The 19397-nt window shown below is 49.9% G+C and overlaps 3 protein-coding genes across 4 annotated transcripts in view; 1 reads left to right on the forward strand and 2 right to left on the reverse strand.

Moving 5' to 3' along the window:
* Positions 1-70: 70 nt before the first annotated feature.
* ALG3 (ALG3 alpha-1,3- mannosyltransferase) lies at positions 71-4879 on the reverse strand. The gene is made up of 9 exons (XM_090274734.1): positions 4672-4879; positions 3386-3485; positions 3141-3288; positions 2872-3032; positions 2077-2197; positions 1452-1657; positions 1217-1294; positions 449-592; positions 71-310 (listed from the first exon to the last, which is right to left on the reverse strand). Exons 1-9 carry the CDS (start codon positions 4865-4867, stop codon positions 148-150), a joined length of 1317 nt encoding a protein of 438 aa, XP_090130860.1. The 5' UTR covers positions 4868-4879; the 3' UTR covers positions 71-147.
* A 689-nt stretch (positions 4880-5568) lies between these two features.
* ECE2 (endothelin converting enzyme 2) overlaps positions 5569-19397 on the forward strand; it is a 30189-nt gene continuing 16360 nt past the window's right edge. Inside the window, exons 1-3 of one of the 2 annotated variants that reach the window (XM_090274776.1) lie at positions 5569-5857; positions 10729-11012; positions 11494-11967. In XM_090274776.1, the coding sequence (XP_090130902.1) occupies positions 5662-5857; positions 10729-11012; positions 11494-11781 (768 nt within the window). In that variant the 5' untranslated portion in view covers positions 5569-5661 and the 3' untranslated portion in view covers positions 11782-11967. Of the gene's footprint in view, positions 5858-10728; positions 11013-11493; positions 11968-19397 lie in introns of those variants that run through there. The other variant, XM_090274786.1, reaches the window with a different exon arrangement.
* On the reverse strand, positions 13134-14649 carry CAMK2N2 (calcium/calmodulin dependent protein kinase II inhibitor 2). The gene is made up of 2 exons (XM_090274800.1): positions 14290-14649; positions 13134-13417 (listed from the first exon to the last, which is right to left on the reverse strand). The coding sequence occupies exons 1-2, from the start codon at positions 14456-14458 to the stop codon at positions 13347-13349; spliced, it is 240 nt and encodes a 79-aa protein (XP_090130926.1). The 5' UTR covers positions 14459-14649; the 3' UTR covers positions 13134-13346.

The raw sequence follows: 19397 nt of genomic DNA on the forward strand, positions 1-19397 counted from the left end.
AATGAGTTATCTTCCACGTGCATGCCCCTCAGAACTTGGTCTAGGAACCTTCATGAAGGCTTCACAGAAGTGGACTTGGTAAGGTTTATTGGGAAGCGTACAGAGTCCATCCACATTCAGGGTCCAAGAATGAGGAAGAGGTGGACCTCAGTGGGCTTTCTTGCTGTGTGGGATGCTCTTGGGGAAAGGCTGGGGGCCCAGCCAGAGCTGCAGCAGGATGACAGCATGGCATATGTGCAGAGCAGCAGAGCTGCAGGATGTGGATGGGTATGTGTTCCAGGAGAGCTCAATGAGTCCCAGCACCAGCAACCTGGAAATGAGAAATAAACTCCAGGTTTTGTCCAGTTTCTAGGACCCTTCAGCTTACCCCCAGACCCTCCATGGTCATAGCCTTTTGACGAGGAGCTCCCTAACCTTTCCCCCTTTCCCGGGTTGTCCCAGCTAGTACCTGAGCAGGTGTGTGAGCCAGCGTGCAGGTGTGGCCCACAGGAGGTAGGGCAGTGTGTGGAAATACCAGACATAGAACTGGTAGTGGAGAGAACGGCTGAAGCAGATGCCAATGAAGTTGGAGGTGAAGAGGGTAGAAACGATCTGTATGCAGTGGTCAAGGCCAAGGGCAGGAGCAGAAAGGGCAGGAATTGGGGGTGGGGTGGGGGCAGGCAGGGAGGTTCCAAAGCAGAAGGGTAGAAGTTTTTGGGTCAGATAGCCCCCTGGTTCTACCATTCCCAAATACATATCTTTGGACAAGTTTCTCAACTTTTCTGGCCTGCTCCTCAATCTAAGGTGGAGACAGTAATATCTAAGGCCATAGGCCTAGTGACTCCATCCCTTCCCACCTGGGTGACCTTAGTAAATTAACCTCTTAAAGCCTTCATTTTGCCATCTGTGAATGAGGATAAACTACCTCCCTATATCAGGGTCTCCTGTGAGCTTTAAATGTTAGAATGTATATAAATCTCTTAGTACCACACCTGGCAGAGGATGAGCACTCACAATAGCTCAATAATGTTTAAAATTGAGAATAAATATGCTTAAAAATGTAAGTGCTTGGCACAGTGTTTGGTACAGGGTAGGAGCTCTAAGAATGGGCCCTGTAGCTATTAGAGGTGCCTCTTTTTCTCTCCCCTGTGTCACCAGCCAGCCAGGGCTACCCGGACCAGGGATCCTATCTGCACCTGCAGAGGGCAAGACTTACCTTCCCATGATTTAAAGGATATGATTGGGTGTGAGGGGCTGGGGTGGAACCTTCCTTTTGGAGGGATCCTTCAGCAGCGACAGGATACTTTCCCCCGTCCTGGGGAGAAGCCATTCAGAAATTTATCAAGTCCCCATCATGAGCCAAGCTCTAAACTCACCTCCATGAGCTCAACATCTCCCCAAAGCAGCCCCTAAAGCCCAGGCCCTTCACTCCTGCCCCTAACTCTGCCCATGGTACAGCTCCCGTTTCTCACCTGTGCCACCTGCAGAGAACAAAGAGCAAGAGCAGGGCGAGGTGGGTGGCCAACAGCGCCAGGTGGAAGGCACGATGCAGGAACAGGGTCTCGGGGAGGAAGCGCCAGTTCACTGTCCAGCAGAAGAGAAACTGGCGGCCAAGGTCAAAGGAGCGGGATAGGTAACCGATGGGGTTCTCCAGCAGGAAGGGCAGCCCCAGCACTACCTGAAGATGGGTGTGATGTCAGCAGAGCTGCCCAGGCTCACCTCCAGCCTCATACTATTCAGGGGAGTGGGAATAGAGAATAGGTCTCAGAGGTTCCTTAATTCCCATCAGATATAGCAAGTAAGCCAGCCTCCTCCTCTCCCCGCCAAAGTCTGGGGCCAAAGAAGCTGAGAAGGCTGATAATGACAGTGCTTTAAGTCATAAATGGGCAGAGTTAGAAACTCTGTAAGAGACCATCTAGTTCAATCACCTTATTTTACAGCTAAAGAAACCAAAGCCCAGAGAGGTAGTGGCTGCCCAGTCCAGAATCAACTTCAAAATCCTTGTCTCTTGGCTTTGAGGAAGTTTCAAGGAGGGAAGGAGGCCAGACAGAGTGGCCTCCCCTTCATTAAAAAGGGGAAGGGGTAAGGCAGAAGTACCTGTAGGACAGCACAGATGCCCAACTTGGGGAGGGCCCCACGGAGGCCAAATTGTGTGAGGAGAAGGAATAGTAACCCAGGGGCAAAGAGGAGCACGTTCATCTTCACAGAGACTGCCAGGCTAGGGTGGGTAGAAGAGAGGAAGGGTGGAGATCAGCTCCAGGACCATGCACCCCACCCAAAGATGCAACCCCTGCCCTCCCCCACCAAGCTTCAGAATAGGGCCCAGAAATGTTGGTAAGGTAGCCTGGGAGGAGGCTGGGGGGTAGGTAGGGAGTAGATAGATATCTAGTTTCTATGCCCAGACTGAGCAAGCAAATATATACTGAGTATTAAGAATGTTCAATGGCTCTGGCTGGTGTGGCTCAGTGGATTGAGCTCCGGCCTGTGAACCAAAGGGTCACTGGATCAGTTCTCCACCAGGGCACATGCCTGGGTTTTGGGCCGGATCCCTGGTTGGGGGCGCGCGAGAGGCAACCACACATTGCTGTTTTTCTCCCTTCTCCCTCCCTCACCCTCTCTCTGAAAATAATTAAAAAAAAAAAAAAAAAAAAAGATTGTTCAATGACCAATACCAACAGATGCTATCTGGAAGGAAGAGAGGATGGGAAGAGGAGGTGTGTATGTTGTGGGTTGGGGTGGAGACTTTCTACAGATCCTGGACTCACCTAGTGAGGACCCTGACTGCTCTACATTGCCTGGCCACTCCCTTACTCCCTCTGCTGCAGAAAATTGGGAAGAAAGTGATGGAAATACAAAAAGTAAGAAAGGGGATCAGAAGGGAGGCATGTTGACCTGAAACAGCAGCAACCCCAGCCCCAGCGCTGGGCCAGCAAAAGGTTGATACTGAGGAAGAGCAGTGCCATAGCCACTGGGTCATTGAAGAGCCGCAACACAAAGATGGAGTGGACACGGTAAGAGGCACAGCACATGAAGAAAAAGACGAAGGGAGGTACCTAAGAGATGGGCAAAATGGGGAAGAAGGTCAGCTCACCAACCCAGAGCCATCACCATACCCCAGCCCTCCCAGGTTGGGGACCTGGGTCCTGGTATTGTAGACTCACCTTGCAGGTCTGGTGATATATCAAAAAGACAAGAAGCAAGGTGGCCAAGTAGAGCACAGCAAAGATATGCTGGGCCATGCGGATGTCAGTGCCCTGGCCAGTGACATAGTACAGCCCCATAAAGATGTACACAAAGCCAGCTGGATACCTGAAGGATGAAAGGGAATGTGAGTCTGGGTCAGACTACCCAGCCTGGTATCCAATCAGCCCCTCACACCCTTGCTAAACCTCCTATCTCCACTCACACAAGAGGTCCAGTGTCACCCTGCAATTGGGTATAGTCATAGGTGCCATTGATGACACCCTCAACCTCAGCCATGTAGGCCTTCCAGTCAATTTCTGTATCTAGAAAAGAAAAAAATGATGTGGTTATTTCCAAGTCCAGAACTTGTCTGCTCTGGAAACCTCCAGCCCATCAAAGCACAGAATTCCAGTTCATCCTCAGGACCCCTATCATAACCCCTTACCTAAATGCCTGACTTCCTTTGAGTGAACCCATGCATCTCAAACTCAACACATCTGTGATTGAACTCATAATCTTCTAGTCCAAATCTGTTCCCCTTCCTGGGTTCCATGAATGGCACCGTCAACCTCCTGGCTGTCCAGGTCACAAACCTGAAACTTTCTTCTCTTTCAATTTTAACCCCCACTTACTATGTTCTGTCTATTCTTCCTTCTACATACCTCTGTCCCATCTTTCTGTACTATTACATACCCAAATTTGAGCCTAACATAATCTGTAGCCTCAGTTATGCAATAGCTTCCTAATTAGGCTCCCAGTCCACTTTCCCCCCACCACAATATATTTGCAACCCTGCAACCAGGAGCTCTTCCTAGAACAGAAATCATATCATGTTCCTCTGCTTAAAACCCTTCAACGATTCCCCAGGTCTCTTATGATAAATACCAAACTCTATTATTCCTATTTTTAGAAAAGTAACCTATGAATTATTGAGGTTAAGTGACTAGCTCAAGATCAGTGAGCTAGGAAGGGTAGTGGTGAAACTGGAATTCAAAGGATCCTAGATTCTTGACCACCATGCTAACTATGTCCTTAACACAGTTTACAGACTTATTTATAATCTGGTCTCAACTTCTGCAATCTCATTTCTTGAGCTCTATGTTTCAGGGCTAAAAAAGACCCCAGAATGGGACAGAGAAGACCCAGCTGCGTTAGTGACGTGTCCAAAGCCACGGAGACAAGCAGCACCAGCAGTACATTAACTTGGACCCAGGTCTTCTGTCTTCCAGGCTGGTTTACTTTCGTTGCCAGGCAGGATGTACCTTCAGGGCGGAGGGCCAATCTCTAGGGTTGCCCCTTCCGTCAGGGGGGGAGGAATTACAATCAGATTTGATTTTGCGTGGAGCAGGCTTAGAACTTGGGGTAAGAAATATGCGTTTCCAATTGATGACTAAGTGGACCTGGATCTGGGTTTGAGCTCCGAATGTGAGTCCCGGTTTGAGTGGGGGGTTCGGGTCCACCTCCCTCCCGCCTTCTCCGCCCCCCTCCACTCCCCCTCGGCTCACTCACATGCCACCCTGTGAATGACCCAGAAGGTGATGCCCACCTCCGCCAGGCAGAGGCAGGCAGCCACCAGCAGCGTGTAGCGCGGCTCCAGTAGCAGCAGACGCCGCTCTTGCCAGGCGCGTCGCAGCCACGGCCCGCACACTCCCGCCACCCGGGACGCGGTTCCTGCCCGAGCGCGTTTCCGCACGCCTGCCGCCATCTTGACGGTGCGCAGCTTCTGTGGGCCCGCTGCTCTGGAAGCTGGACCCTTTGGCACTTAGGTTCCGCTCCGCGGGTTGGGTGTCGTAAAGCACTGAGCGTTGACCGAGTTTCCAGAGTCCTATTTACTACACTAAAATGTACTTCTTATACATCGGTCTCTCCTGATGTACTGCACGCTCCTTACGAGCAGAAATGGTCTTATTCACCCCCCCCAAAAAAGTGGTCTTATTCCCCAGTATATAAAGATGGATTGAACGTTTGCCCAGAAAAGCAACGTTCCTGCCCACGGCCTGAAACCACCCCTTCCCGCCCAGCACCACACTTCGCCTGCGTTGAGAACATCTGTGTTCATCCCGGTCCTTCCTGGAGGACAAGACCTGCGTCCACAGCTCTCCAGCCACCCCTAAGTACCTTCCGGATGCTCAGAACTGGGAAGAACCGGATCTTTCAGATTTAATGGAAGGAGTCGGCCAAATTGAAAATACGTATGAGAGGGGCCAGTGATAAACCCGAGTGAGTGTGACACTATGAATGTGATTCTCAGAAGTGAGTGAGAAGTACAGCAGCAGGATTCGCTCTGGAGGACATAATTTCCCCAGCCGGAGGATTCTTCAAAGCGCGCTTAGCATAGGACGGAAGTTCCACGTGTTTGTGTTGAGCAACCGCAGTTGGGGGCGGAGACACAAAGGCCACGCCTCCTCCATATTCCAACATTCCGACTGGTTACACAGTGGAGCCAAACCCCATTTAAACAGGCAGGCCGACTGCCCTACAGGCTGGGCAGCGGCAAGCATGGCCACTTCCAGTTCCCCCGAATTCCTGCCGGAGTTACCAGCACAGAACTGCGAGTACCGAGAGGTCCAGTACTGGGACAAGCGCTACCTGGGCTCGGCCGACTCTGCCCCCTACGAGTGGTTCGGCGACTTCTCTTCTTTCCGTGCCCTGCTAGAGCCGGAGCTGCGGCCTGAGGACCGTATCCTCGTGCTAGGTGGGTAGTCCCCGGTGCTGCCTAACCCCGGTGTAGCTGACTGGACCGGCTCCGCCTCGGCCGTCCCTGTTCGCTTTCCTCGCGTTTGGCTCTGCCCCTCTGAGGACGGCCCAGTCAGGAGCCGAGATCCAGCACCTTCAGAATATGGACAGTATTTTAGCAAGGACAAACCAGAGCCAAGAGAAGCTTAGTTCTCTACCCACCCCAATCCCCCACCCGCAGCCCCGAGAAAGACAGCCTCTCTGAATCTGAGCGAGGTAGGTGACCCAGACCCCCGTTCTGGACCTTCCCTCGAAGAGCAGCGCCGAGCACTGGAGAGCTCAAAGGATCTAGTTCAAATTTCAGCGCTAGTTGGCTCTATGCTTAGGACAAGTCGTAAACCCGTGCTGAGCCTCGGATTAACGTCTAGAAATGGAACTGCAAACTCAGTTCGGATAAGGCACATGCAGGCACCTCGAGCGCAATGCCTACCACTTTTCTGTTTGCGCTGATCGGCACTGGGAGCTATTGTTACCTGGAGAGAGTTACCACTTTCCAAACTCTGAAATTTGGTCCTATGCCGTGTGTGCAGTGAGGATGAGGACAGCGCCCTCTGAGGTCAGAAGGGATATTGCGGCAGTGATTGGTGAGATTCCTCAAGAGCAGCGATTTTCAATCTTTTTCATCTCATGGCACACATAAAGAGGCTAATTATTAAAATTCTGAGAACAAAAAAGGTATAATTTTAATTCATCCACATCGGATGGCTATTGTTGTGTTGGTTGTCAATTTTTTTTACTTGACAATCTAAGGGAAAAGAGGTCAGTGCCCCTGACTAAAAAGTCAGGTATCGGGATGTTTTTAAATTTCTTGTGGCACACCAATTGAAAATCGTTGCTCAAGAGGAACAGGTACTGGAATGCAAGAGGTCCAGCTGTCCCATCGGGTTGTCTCCCACTGCTAGCCTTGGGGGCTCTAGAGAAGTGTGAGAAACCATTTCCTTCCAATTATAGTTTTTACAATATTTTGGTATTTGTAGAGCATGTATATAAGTGCAATATTTCATATATATATGAGACATCTGTAATACAGTATATAAAAGGTATAAATAATAAACCTAATGTGTATGTGTATACCATACTCAGTTTGAAAATAGAACATTCCTAGGATTAAAAAGGAAGTATAACCTAGTGCTTAAGATCTTGGACCCTGGAGGCAACTAATTCTGTTGGAATCTAGGCTGATGTAATCTTAGCTCTAGAATAATGAGCAAAATCATGGAATCTTCCTGATGTAATCCTGGACAAAATATTTAAATTTCCCTGCCTCCATTTTCTCACCCTTAAAAATATAGATTACTTATTTATTGGTTTTTTTAAGATGATTAAAAGTGAATATGAAAGATACCCTAAACAATGCTTGGCAAAATAAAAAGCTCCATGTATATTCAAGATTTTTTGTGTAGTCCTCTCAAACTTCTTCCCCCAAGAGATAAAAATTCTTGAATTTTTTACTTTTAAGCCATTGCATTTATTTATAAATTTACCATAGATCTAAGTTTTTTAAGTTTTAGTGTGTATCAAAATCATCTGTAAACCTGGACCCCACTCTGAGATTATAACTCCAGGGACAGTTTAAAGTGGGTGCTAGGAGGCTGTAGTTTCAACAAGTCCAGCTGATTCTCATGCTAGTAATTGGTAGAGTAATGCTGCCTTAAAATCTCCTAGACTAGGGAGTATCCTTTCCTGGAGAGAGAGGAGAAAAGTCTAAAAATAAAAAAGGAAAAGTTTCCAGGCATTATTTCTAAGATTAAAAAAGAGGAGCCCTGATTTGGGGAGTATCCTAAGTTACATTCCACCTCCACAAACAAGCTGAGCTCCTGGTAGGTACTAGAGCATGTGCCGGGCCCTTTCTAATTTATTTAATCTTTATGACAATCCTGTGAAGTAAGTAATAAGTATTATGAGACCTACTCTATGTTGGAGGTAAGTACTATTTCTGAAAATGGCCAAATAGTAAATATTTTGGGCTTTGTTGGCTATACAGTTTCTGTCACAACCAGTCAATATTACTGCTGTAGTGGAAAAGCAGCCACAGACAGTACAAAAATGAATGAGAGTAGCTGTGTTCCAGTAACATTTTACCAAAAATAGGTGGCACGCTGAATTTGGTAACCCCTTCTCCAGGTTATTATCTCAGGTTGGTCCAGAAGCAAATTCTAAGGTGAAGATTCATGTCCCAATCATTTGTTAGGGATGTGCTCCCAGAAGAAATTGGTAAGAGAGTGAGAGGAGAGGGAAGGGAAGAGGTCAAGCAGGACTGTGATCACAGGCAGAGTTTCCCTGAGGGTAGTTGCAGCCTGAAGGATCACAGATGGAGTCTGTCAGAAGCAAGCATGTGCAAAAACCTAGGGACACTAAAGGGGATCTAGTTAGAGCAGTAATAGCGTCCACTACTGTCATGTAGCAAGTAAGGGGTGAAGTAAGGATGTCATCTTATTTGAGAGCTTCTATTTCTCCTAATGCCCACACATATGGGCATAGAGAAATGTTTAGAATGCTGTTAAAACTGGTAAAATGACTAAAGGTGAAATGTCACAACTGAAGGTGAGTGGACCTCATGAAAACTCATAGAGACAGTTTTGCACAGTGTTTTAAGAGCTCTGGTTCTGCATGAGACAGGCCTGGATCCAAATTCTGACTCTACCACTGGACTATGGGACCTTGGGAAAATTTCTTATACACTTTGGACAGCCTCAGTTTTCCCATCTAGAAAATAGTAATAATAATAATAATAGTTATCTTCTATACGAAGGTACCTTGAAAATAACTGAGGTAATGCTTAGGACCCAGTGTTCAATAACTGTTAGCTATCATTATTATTGAAAATGGAAATCATAGGGGCAGTTTATCACAGACTGCTCAGAGAACAGAGTACCCTGCCTGAGGACTTATCTGGCCCCTATGGCTGGAATATTTTCAGAGTAGATGAATACATATGGTTGTCCCAGCTTTGCCATCATTATATGTCTCTGATTCTCCTTACTTGACTCCATGCTCCACAGGAATCTTCTGATCATAATTTGGCTTCAGTTTGTATTTTCTATATAGGGAGAAGAGACTGACCAGAGGATTGACTGTCAAGTTCCCATGGTAGCTGTTTTTCTTGTTATAAATTAGTGAATTGGTATTCTGGCTTACACCTCAGTCTCCTGGTGATGGAATAGCATCCACATAGCTTTGGACTCCCATGTAATAGGTTCTTGGATCTGGCTCATTTCTCCAGGGCTCTGCTTCCCTAAGGCTCCACCTAAGTAGGCAGAGGCCTTCCCAAACCCCATCTTAGTTGCTAGCCCCAAATCACAGAGGCAGCAGGATCAGAAATCACTACTTTATAAGCATGACTGTCCCTGTGATCAGATCTTGTTCTTCCTTCATCTTTGGTGAAGTTCTCTTAGAAGATTCCATTCCTTTACTGAGTGGAATAAAGGAAAGATATTTGGGTTTGTCTGCTATTGGGCAGAGCTCTGTGGATGTGAGGTCAGGTGTAGGGGTGGTAAAGGGATTGTGGGTCAGAGAACCCAGTGGGATTTCAGCCTGAACTGAGTTAGGCTCTCTTGTTCAGCCACCCTCATCTCCCATCCCATGTGGTGTATCTACCAGAGCTTGCTGTAGGAAAGCACGCATTGGTTTCTCTCAGATGAGACAATACTCTCCCTGAACCCTGGGGCCTGAGGAAAAACACAGAAAGGAGCAGCTGAGGACTAGCTAGCACCCCTTGGTGCCCTGATCTGGTACCAAGCCCTGCTGGATTAGGGCTGTTCCAACAGCTGATCCTGTAATTCTCTTTGGGACACAAATGGAGACTAAAAGCAACCTAATCCCAAGAGCTGGGCATCCCGATGCGGGGCCACCAAGAGCTGTCATCCAGCCCTGTTCTCAGACTGAGACTGACCACAAGAGGGCCTGGAGGAGGCCAACAGTCTTTGAAGGAAGTCATGCTCTCTGGACTGCAGAACCACATCCACTCCTCTAATTCCGCCCATTCTTTCACCTGACCCAACTCTCTTTGGGACTGCTTTTCAGGCACTTCCCACCAGTGTTATGATTCTTCAAGACTGATTGGTTGTCAGCTTCCCTGAAACCCTTGCCCAACCCACCTAAAGTGGGAAAAGGAATCATTCTATGTGCTCCCGCAGCCTGTCCCTATTGAAATACTCATCACATTATATGGCAGGTACCTGATTATACATCTGTTCCTCCCACCAAAGTATGAGCTCCTTATGGTCAGGGATTCTTACTCATCAGCAGAACCCACTGTGTCCCTACCTAGTTTCCCCTGCACTTGTTAACTTGCCTTGGAAACCAAAAGTAGGATAATAACCTCTAACTTGAAGTCTTCCCAGAGGTACTCTGAGAGGTAAGGTATTAGCAAAACACTAATAATATCCTAATAATATTATGATCCTAATGACGCCAATATTATCTCATTCTGAGTCTGAGGAAACCGAGTGACTTGTCAAGGCAGCCTGATTAGGAATATCAGAACCCAGATCTTTGAACTACATTCAGAGCTTCAGCTACTCCAGCTGATTTAGTTCTTAAAGTCAGTGGGCACATCCTGCATGCAGGCTATGCCTTGTTATCTTTTTTTTCCTGAATAGAAAACCCAAGTTCCTAGTTCCACACAGCTAGGGTTGATAGAGCCAAGATATTGCCCACACCTGTACAAGTCCAAGCCTCATGCTTTTTTCTGTACCATGCTGTTTCTCCCTCAGTCCAGGAGGGTTTGGGTTGAGAGAAAATGGGCCAAGAGTGAATGGATAATTGCAGGGGCTGTGGGGGAGCCAAAGCTAACCTAGCTCTTTTGCCACATACCTTTTCCCACCCTAGGCTGCGGGAACAGCGCCTTGAGCTATGAGCTGTTCCTTGGGGGCTTCCCCGATGTGACCAGTGTGGACTACTCATCAGTAGTGGTGGCCGCCATGCGGGCTCGCTATGCCCATGTACCCAAGCTGCGCTGGGAGACCATGGACGCACGGGCACTGGACTTTCCCAATGGTTCCTTTGATGTGGTGCTTGAGAAGGGCACATTGGATGCCCTGTTGGCTGGAGAACAGGATCCTTGGACTGTGTCCCCTGAAGGTGTCCACACTGTGGACCAGGTGCTGAGTGAGGTGAGGGAGCATCGGGTGGAGGGCAAACCAAGAGGTGGGGATGAGGGGTTGAGGTTTCAGAAGATTGAATTAATTCAGAATCCAGAAGGAGGCATGGTTTGGAGCAGTCACTTTCAGGACTGTGGTTACCTGAGGAAGGGGAGGGTTATACTGGGTCAGTATTATAGGAGGCTGGAGTGGCCAGGCTCATAGAGGCTGATGACTGGCTACTGGGTTGCCATAAGGATGAGGGAGCAGCCAGGTTACAGATAGGTAACAGACTGGGAGGGTGAGCAGTTGGCAGGGAAGCAGTACTCCCTGACCTGACATCACTCCAATGCTCCTACCTGCATGGAACGACCAGGGGCACAGAAGGAGGCTCACTCTTTTACCATGGAGAGCTGGATGTAGGGTAGTACCTGGGAGGGTATCTGGGATAATACCGACCTTTGAGAACGTGGAAATGGACTCCTCACCAATGGCTTCTCTGTCTATCTTGCAGGTGAGCCGAGTACTGGCCCCTGGGGGCCGGTTCATCTCGCTGACCTCTGCTGCCCCCCACTTTCGGACTAGACACTATGCCCAAGCCTGTTATGGCTGGTCCCTGAGGCATGCAACATATGGCAGCGGTTTCCACTTCCATCTTTACCTCATGCACAAGGGCAAAGAGCTTAGTGTGGCCCAGCTGGCCCTAGGAACCCAGATTCTCTCACCTCCAAGACCTCCTACCTCCCACTGCTTTCTCCAGGACTCAGATCATGAGGATTTCCTCAGTGCCATTCAGCTATGAGGCCAGAAGCATGGCCCTCAAGCCCTCCCTACCTATCTGCCCTAAACTCCTCAAGTTGTAATTCCTGACTCAGGACTTAGGGTTGGGTCCAAGGTGCTCACATCCCAGGGGCCTGATGCCTAAGATAGAGCTGATGGGAGCAACCCAACATGAAACAATATAGCCCAAGCTAAATTACATCCCAAATCCCAGGTTTATGGCTTCCTTCTTGGGTTCCTCAAATCTCTCCTGGGGTTCCCCAAATTCATCTCCCACCATACTGAACTACAATAGCCCCTCTTTATGCCAGCCAGACTCAGAGGCCTACATCCCTGGGGCCTGTTTTTGCCCCCATTCAATCTGGATTTATCCATAGGAGGCTGCAGATTTTGAATCTAGATTGCTTTACGATTCTGACCCTAGCTCCAGTGATCTGGTGATCTGTCCTGCTCTGGTTGTATATTGCCCAAGAATGCCTGCCTGTGTTTACTTGGCAACCCTTCTCTGCCAGCAACATGCATCTGGGATTTTCAAATACCCGCCCCCCCTCCCCAAAAGGGATTGGAGCCATTTTGACCTGGCTCCTGAGCAAACCAAAGCAGCAGCCACACATATACACACACAGGGAGCTCTGTGTTTATTCACACACTCCTGGTACAGTGAGGATAAAGGAACATTTACAAAGGACAACCCTGGGTTGAGAACATCTCTAGGGTCACAGGTGTCATCCAAGGGTGCAGAGTAGTCCCCATTTGGGTTCCCAGGGGCAGGGCGGAGGGGTTCAAGGTACAATCAGACCTAGACCCTCTTAGAAGGTGATACCTTGAGGGAAGGGGTCTGCCAGAGAGCTGCCTGGGGTCAGGCCTGGACAGACTGGTATGTGTTGGTTACCATGTTGGGAGCTTGTCCATTCCCACCCTCAACACTCGTCCTATCTGCCAGGCGCAGAAGATCGAGGACAAGACCAAGGGGGGAGGGCACTATCCATGAGGGGAGCCAGTAAACAAAGAATTGGATATAAAAATACAAATGTGCTGAGGAAGTCCCTTAGAAAGAGGCTGAGGCTGGGGTCACGCCAGACTGGATTGGGGGTAAGGAGTGGCCTGGAGGGCTGGGCTGAGGTGGGTGGTAAGCTCATGCAAATGTGCAGCCAAATATCCCTGGCCGCACACGGTCGGACACCGGCTAGCAGCCGGGTCTGCCGACCAAACCGGCCGGAGAGGGGCGGGGCAGGGGAGCCGTGCGGGAGTGGGTGGGCCTGGGTGTGAGGGCCGCGGGTCTCTGTCCGTTCTGGTGTGCGGGGTGGGGCTGCGGCCCGAGGTTCTAAAGTGCATGAGCGCGGTGGCGGTCCCCGGGCGTTCCGCGCCGCCGCCGCCGCTACCGCCGCCGCCGCCGTGGTGCTGAAGCGGACAGCTCCGGAGTGCCTGGCGGCGGAGGCGGCGACTGACCCGGAGGCGGCGTGGCCCTGCAGCCCCCGCCGGCGGGCGCCTGGGCCTGGGCGGGGGGGCGCCGGCAGCCGCATCGCCTGCCCGCGCTCCTGGCCGCTGCGAGGCCGGGCCCGGAGCCCGCCGCCCGAGCCGGCGCGTCTACACTCCGGACGGCGGCTTCTCCCCCATCCCCTTCAGCACGTCGTCTATCCGGTCATCCTCGATCACCACTGCGCAGGGAGAAAGCGCGTCAGCCACGCGGCCTCGGGGTGGGGGGCGGCGAGAATGAGCCCCGTGTCCTCGCGACCCACTCAGATACTGGCCGTGGCCCAGCGACGCCCCTCGACCCCCGTGCCTCAGTGCCCTCCCCATCCGAACTCTCCTGCTGACTCAACCCACAGCTGATCTCAGCTTTCGCAGACCCCTCCCCTCCCTGTGGAGGAACGCCCCCTCTTTCTAAGGCTCCATCCCTACAGCCTCCCAGTCGGCCTGACCTCTCCTGCATCTGAGCTGATCAGAAACCTTTTTGCTCGTGGGATCCCCGTCTTCAGCCTTCACTGCAACCGAACCCCCTCCTCAAACGGAATCTCCAAGTTAACCCAACCTTCCCAACCTAACCATCTTGCCGCTTGAACCCCTCTTCCGATTCTGGTACGAAGAGAGCCCTCTCCCCGTCCAAAGAACCAGGACATCTGATCCCCCGGCCCTTCTGCCCTCTCTCAGATCGGACGTCCCTCCCCACCCGAAGGTTCTTCCGTAGCATCCGCCGACTCAGCGATTGATCCCGAAGAAGCGGCCCATCGCCCCACGTTCCCAGTACCAGTTAGCCCCAAATGCCCCCGGCCGGCCCCTCCCCCTCGCCCGGGTGCCAGGGCTCTACTTCCAGAGGTGTCGAGCATCGAATCCGGGGCACTGCGTTCCCGGGAGAGGGGAAGAGGGGAACAACACTGCAGTGGGGACCCCCCCAAGACTCCAGCCGGCGAGTGCCTGGCTGCGCTGGTCTGCGACAAGAGCTGCGGCCGATTGGCGGGGAACCGCAGCCAGGAGGCGCCCGACGGAGGGTTTCTGGGTCAGGCGGTGACTCCGGGCCCCAGCCGCGTACCTCTCTTGGCTCGGCCGATCTGGCCCAGCTTGGGGGGTCGCTTGGCTTGGTTGCCCGCAAAGAAGGAGTTGGTGTCCTGGAGACGGCAACTGAAGGAGAGGTCGGAGCCCTCGGGGTCGGCGCCGAAGCGGCCCATCTTGTCCTCACTGTAGGGCAGGATCTCGGACATGGCGGGCGCGGGGTGGACGCGGGACTGCAGCGGGGCGCGGACCGCGGGCTAGCTGCCGGACCGGCCCTAGCTCAGCAGGAGAGCCGGCGGAAGGATGAAGTCATGCAGCATCCGGGGCTGCGGGGCCAAGCGGGGCCTCCTCCCCCGCGCCTCCGCCTCCCGGGCCGCTGGGCAGGCGGCGGCGGCGGCGGCGGCGGGGACCGGGCGGGGGCGGTGCGCGGGGGGCGGGGGCGGCGGCGGCGGCGAGAGCGGAATGACGATGAGCGCCCGACTGCGGCAGAGCTCAGCGGGCGGGGCGCGGGGGAGGCGGAGCGGGCATCGGCTACCAGAGAGGGGAGGGGAGGGGAAGGGAGCAGAGGGGCGGGGTGGGGGGGAGGCATCGGGAGGACCCGAGCTTGCCCAACTCTCAGGGAGGGGAGGAAGCGGCTGTGGGAGGGTCCTGCACAATGGCAGGGGTGGTGGCTGGGCGAATGGCACTGGCTAACGGGTGCAGGAGCTGGCAGGGAGGGGCGGGACGGGAGTGGTGGCGAGAGCGAGCGGGCACTCGAGGGGCGGGAGGTCTGTCAAGGAGACTGAGAGTCGAGCAGGTGGGACTGGGACTTGGAGGGCAGGTCAGGGCCGGAAGGCGGGAACAAAGCTGGTACTCGTACTGGGGCGGAACACGAGACACGCGGCGTGGGGAGAATCGGATATCGGGTGAGGTGTGCGGCTTTGCGCGAGTCCGCAGGACTGGGAAAGGGCGCAGGCCGGTGCGGGGTATCCTCGCCGCTGGCGCGCTCTAGTGTCGGGTTGCTGTTTGCGAGTCAGTGTTTCACCACCCTTCTGTGTCAGTCTCTGCCTGTCTGTATGTCAGTCTGTCTCTAATGTGTCTGCATCTGTCTCTGCCCCATATTCCTTTGCATGACGGTCTCTGTTTACGTCTGTCCTGTACCAGTCTCCATGTTTGGCCCCTGTACCTACATGCCACTGTATCTCCGTCTCCAGAGTCTCTGTGTATCTCGGTCTTACCTTGGAGAGATTTCGGTAACTGGGCCGACATGCGTGCACCAGGACAAATACCCACCCCCAGTCCTACTGCTGGAGCCTAAACTCGGGCTCTAAGCGCCTGCCGCGCCCTGCAGTTTTCCCGGTTCTGGATGCCCGCGCTGAGCGTGCACTGTGAAAAGATTGGTGGTGGTGTCCCGGGGGGCGCCCTGGCTGCAGATGACGCGGGGAAGCCTGGGGCGCCTGAGGACGCTGTGAGAGTGGGCGTGGGTCCAGAGGTAGAAGGGGAGGGACAGAGGGCACCTCCCCAAGCTCTCATTGAACGGGATCACGTGACAATTCTCACCGCACCAACAAGAATACACCCTCATCTCACCCTGGCTCCTGGGGCTGGCCATCAGCTGTGGCGTCACCTGTTTGCTAGCGCTCAGGGGCTCTGTTGCTATCCCTGGCCTTGGGGGAAAGGGGTGTCTCATGTTCGTCCACAGTGACGACAGCACTGATAAGGGTAATAATCATTCCCTACGTTCAGTGCATACTAGAGTTCAGTGCACAGTTGAGGCAGAGGGGGTCTCCACTGTCACTGGAACGTTTTACACCCCGCCCCCGCCAACACACACACCAAATCACGCAGCTACTGAGGCTGCCTGGTGCTGGATGTCCTTCCTCCAACAACTCACCAAGTGTTAGTCCTTGGAACACAGAATCAAACGCAATGGTGGCTGCCTTCAGGGACCAGGAATGGGGGCTGGATGTTGCCAGAGGATGTCTCTGTGCAAGCCTCACTCAAGGCCCAGATCTGGGGTTCATCCCTATCAAGCCCACCTCTGCTGTATCTTAGTCTCTGAGATAAGGGCAGAAGCTGGAGATAGAAGCACAGCTGGAGAGAGGCACCTGGAGACCTGGAAGGACAATAGAGGCTGGAGCTCAGGATCACTAGGAGAGAGTCCAGAAATCCCACCACCACTGCAGGTTGTCTAGCAATGGGTTCCAATGTTGGTTCTGCCACTTTCTCTGTGACCTTGAACTGAAGACCCCATAATTATAAACTTTAGGAAAACATGAAAAATCATACAAACCCATTGAATACATATATCTTTTCAATTTTTTCTCATTCATTTGAATAATATGCATATGTCTCTGTGCTTCCGTGTTCTAGTTTGAAGCATGGAGATGATAGAACCTATATTAAGGAAAGTTTTGGAGATGAAATTGTCCTGAGGTGAAGTAGACTGTCTCAGGAGGTAATAAGCTGCACCTCACTCAAAGTGCTAAAGAAGCAGTAAGCTTTCTTACCAAGAAGGAGATGAGAACAGTGGGTGGGGGATTGAAACAATTCTCTTTTCTTCCCCCCAGAATGAGGGGTATTGTAGGAATAACAATTTAACTTGGAATTCATTTGGTTAGCTTCTTTTTTTTTTTTTTAAGAGACAAAGAGAAGCATCATTTTATTGTTTCACTTATTTATGCATTCATTGGTTAATTCTTGTATATGCTATGACTGGGGATTGAACCTGCAACCTTGGTGTATTGGGATGATGCTGTAATAAATTGAGCAACACTGCCAGAACAGGTTAGCTTCTTTTTAAATATTCTTATTCCTGTCCCTGCCATGCATCCTGGCTCATGATTAAAGTAAAAGACCTAAATGCAAAATTGTAAAGCTATAGCAATATATGAGCTTCCACTGTGTGGTTAAATTGTGATCCCCTATTTAAAATTCTGATGTTCTAGCCCTGGCCAGGTAGCTTGGTTGTTTGGAGCCTCATCTCAAGCGCCAAAAGTTTGTGGGTTTGATCCCCAGTCAGGGCACATACCTAGGTTGCAGGTTTGGTCCCAGGTAAGGGCATGTAGGAGAGGCAACCAATCAATGTTTCTCTCTCACATTGATCTCTCTCTCTCTCTCTCTCTCTCTCTCTCTCTCTCTCTCTCTCTCCTCCTTCCTTCTCTCTTTGAAATTAATAAACATATCCTTGGGTGAGGATTTAAAAAAAATCTGATGTTCTACATCCCTGCCCATGAGACAAAAATTTATTTTCACAATTAAAATGAAATAAAATTTGCATGGTGTTTTGTGACTGTGTTTTGAATTTCTCAACAGAAAGTCCCTCAAAACCAAGTGTACTGGATCCACATGTTCTAAATAGAATAATATACCTTTTGATGTTTGAATATTAATGGAATTTTTATTCAAGTGGAAACTGTAGGCCTGTGTAGTAGGTTAAATAGGATCCACCCCCCCTAAAATTCATGTCCACATGGAACCTCAGGAAGTGGCCTTATTCGAAAATAGAGTCTTTGTGGATGTAATTACTTAAATTAAGAGGCTGTCATACTGGATTTGAGTGGACCCTAAATCCAATCACTGGTATCTTTATAAGAAGAGGACAGATGCACAAAGACACATACACGCAGGGAAGAAGGCGCGATGAGGAAGCAGAGATAGGAGTGATACAGCTGCAAGCCAAGGAACACCAAGGATTGCTGGGAGCCACTAGAAGATGGAAGAGGCAAGCAAGGATTCTTCCCTAAAGACTTCTGAGGGATTATGGCCCTGCTGATACCTTGATTATGGACTTCTTGCCTCCAGAACTGTAAGAATAAGTTTCTGTTGTTTTAAGCCACCCATTTTGTGGTACTTTGTAACAGCAATCCTAGGAAACCAGTACAATGTGTTACAAATATTTTCGGGTAATCTTACACCTCTTGTGACCATGTTCCATCTTCCTTAAACTCTCTCTGGGGGTTATTTGCTCCCACCCAATTCTCTCAAAGGAAGTCCATACCATAAGGGTATTTCTGGATCTCATTCTATTTAGCAGAGGCTGACAAATCACAAAAAAAGGAGGCAGATTTGAGTGGATTGACATGGTAAGATCTCCAAGGTCTGCCAAGTATAGAGTATGATTTTATATATGTAAAAAATAGGATATAAACACAGAGATGCATATATAACCATATACATACACAGTGTGTGTTGAGGTATGTAAATATATATAAAAGAAATATCTGGAAGGAAACATACCAAACTAATAATGGTTACCTCTGAGGATGGTACAGGGATCCCAGCAGAATGAATTTAATCTTTTATTCTACATACTTCTGGAGTATATTACACTTGCAATAAAAATGTTTTAGTGATTAAAAAAAAAGGTTTGTAATGATATAGTCCATGTACCAAATGTCATACTCTGACCCCAGACAAATCAATTGACTTATAAAGGAGACTAGTAATTAAGAGCATGGAGTTGGGATTCAAACTGAGGATCTGTCTTCTACCTGATGTGTAACTTTGGGTATGTTATTAAGCTTCCCTGTGTCTTAGGTTTTTCTGTAAAACAGGGACAGTGATATTGATAGAATCTACATATTGAGTCATTGTGAGGATTAAATAAGTTAACATACATATAGTGCTTAGATGAGTGCTGGACAATAGAACTGTTAGCTGTTATACAAGAAAGCATAAAGAAGTTAAAAGTAATCTCATCATTAGATATACTCATATTAACATTTTGTTGCATACACTTCCAATCTTTTTTTTTAATTTGTGCTTTTATACTTTTTGCTAAACAAAAATGAGATTTTGTAACCTTTTTTCTCCCCCACTTAACTATATGGAGAACATTTCACCATAGTATTAACTCTTCTTTTCCATCATTTGTAAATGTTACATTGTATTTCATTGTATGGATGTTCAATATTATACAAGTCCTCTACTCTTAGACATTGAATTTCCCCTCTGTTTTTGTTGTTGTTATCATAGATAGTGCTGTGATGAACAAATGTTGTGGGAGGGAAATGATCCATATATTTTGTAGCTTCTCCAATCAAGAAGTAGCATCTATTTCTCCAGCCCTAATCTGGGCTTGACCCTCTGACTTGCTTTGCCCAATAGGGATATTAGCAAATGTGTTGCAAACAGAGACGAAGAATGTTCCTGTACTGGGCTTTGCCC

This window comes from Furipterus horrens, unplaced genomic scaffold (assembly GCF_987537825.1).
Source record: "Furipterus horrens unplaced genomic scaffold, mFurHor1.1.pri manual_scaffold_1, whole genome shotgun sequence".
Lineage (NCBI taxonomy): Eukaryota > Metazoa > Chordata > Mammalia > Chiroptera > Furipteridae > Furipterus > Furipterus horrens.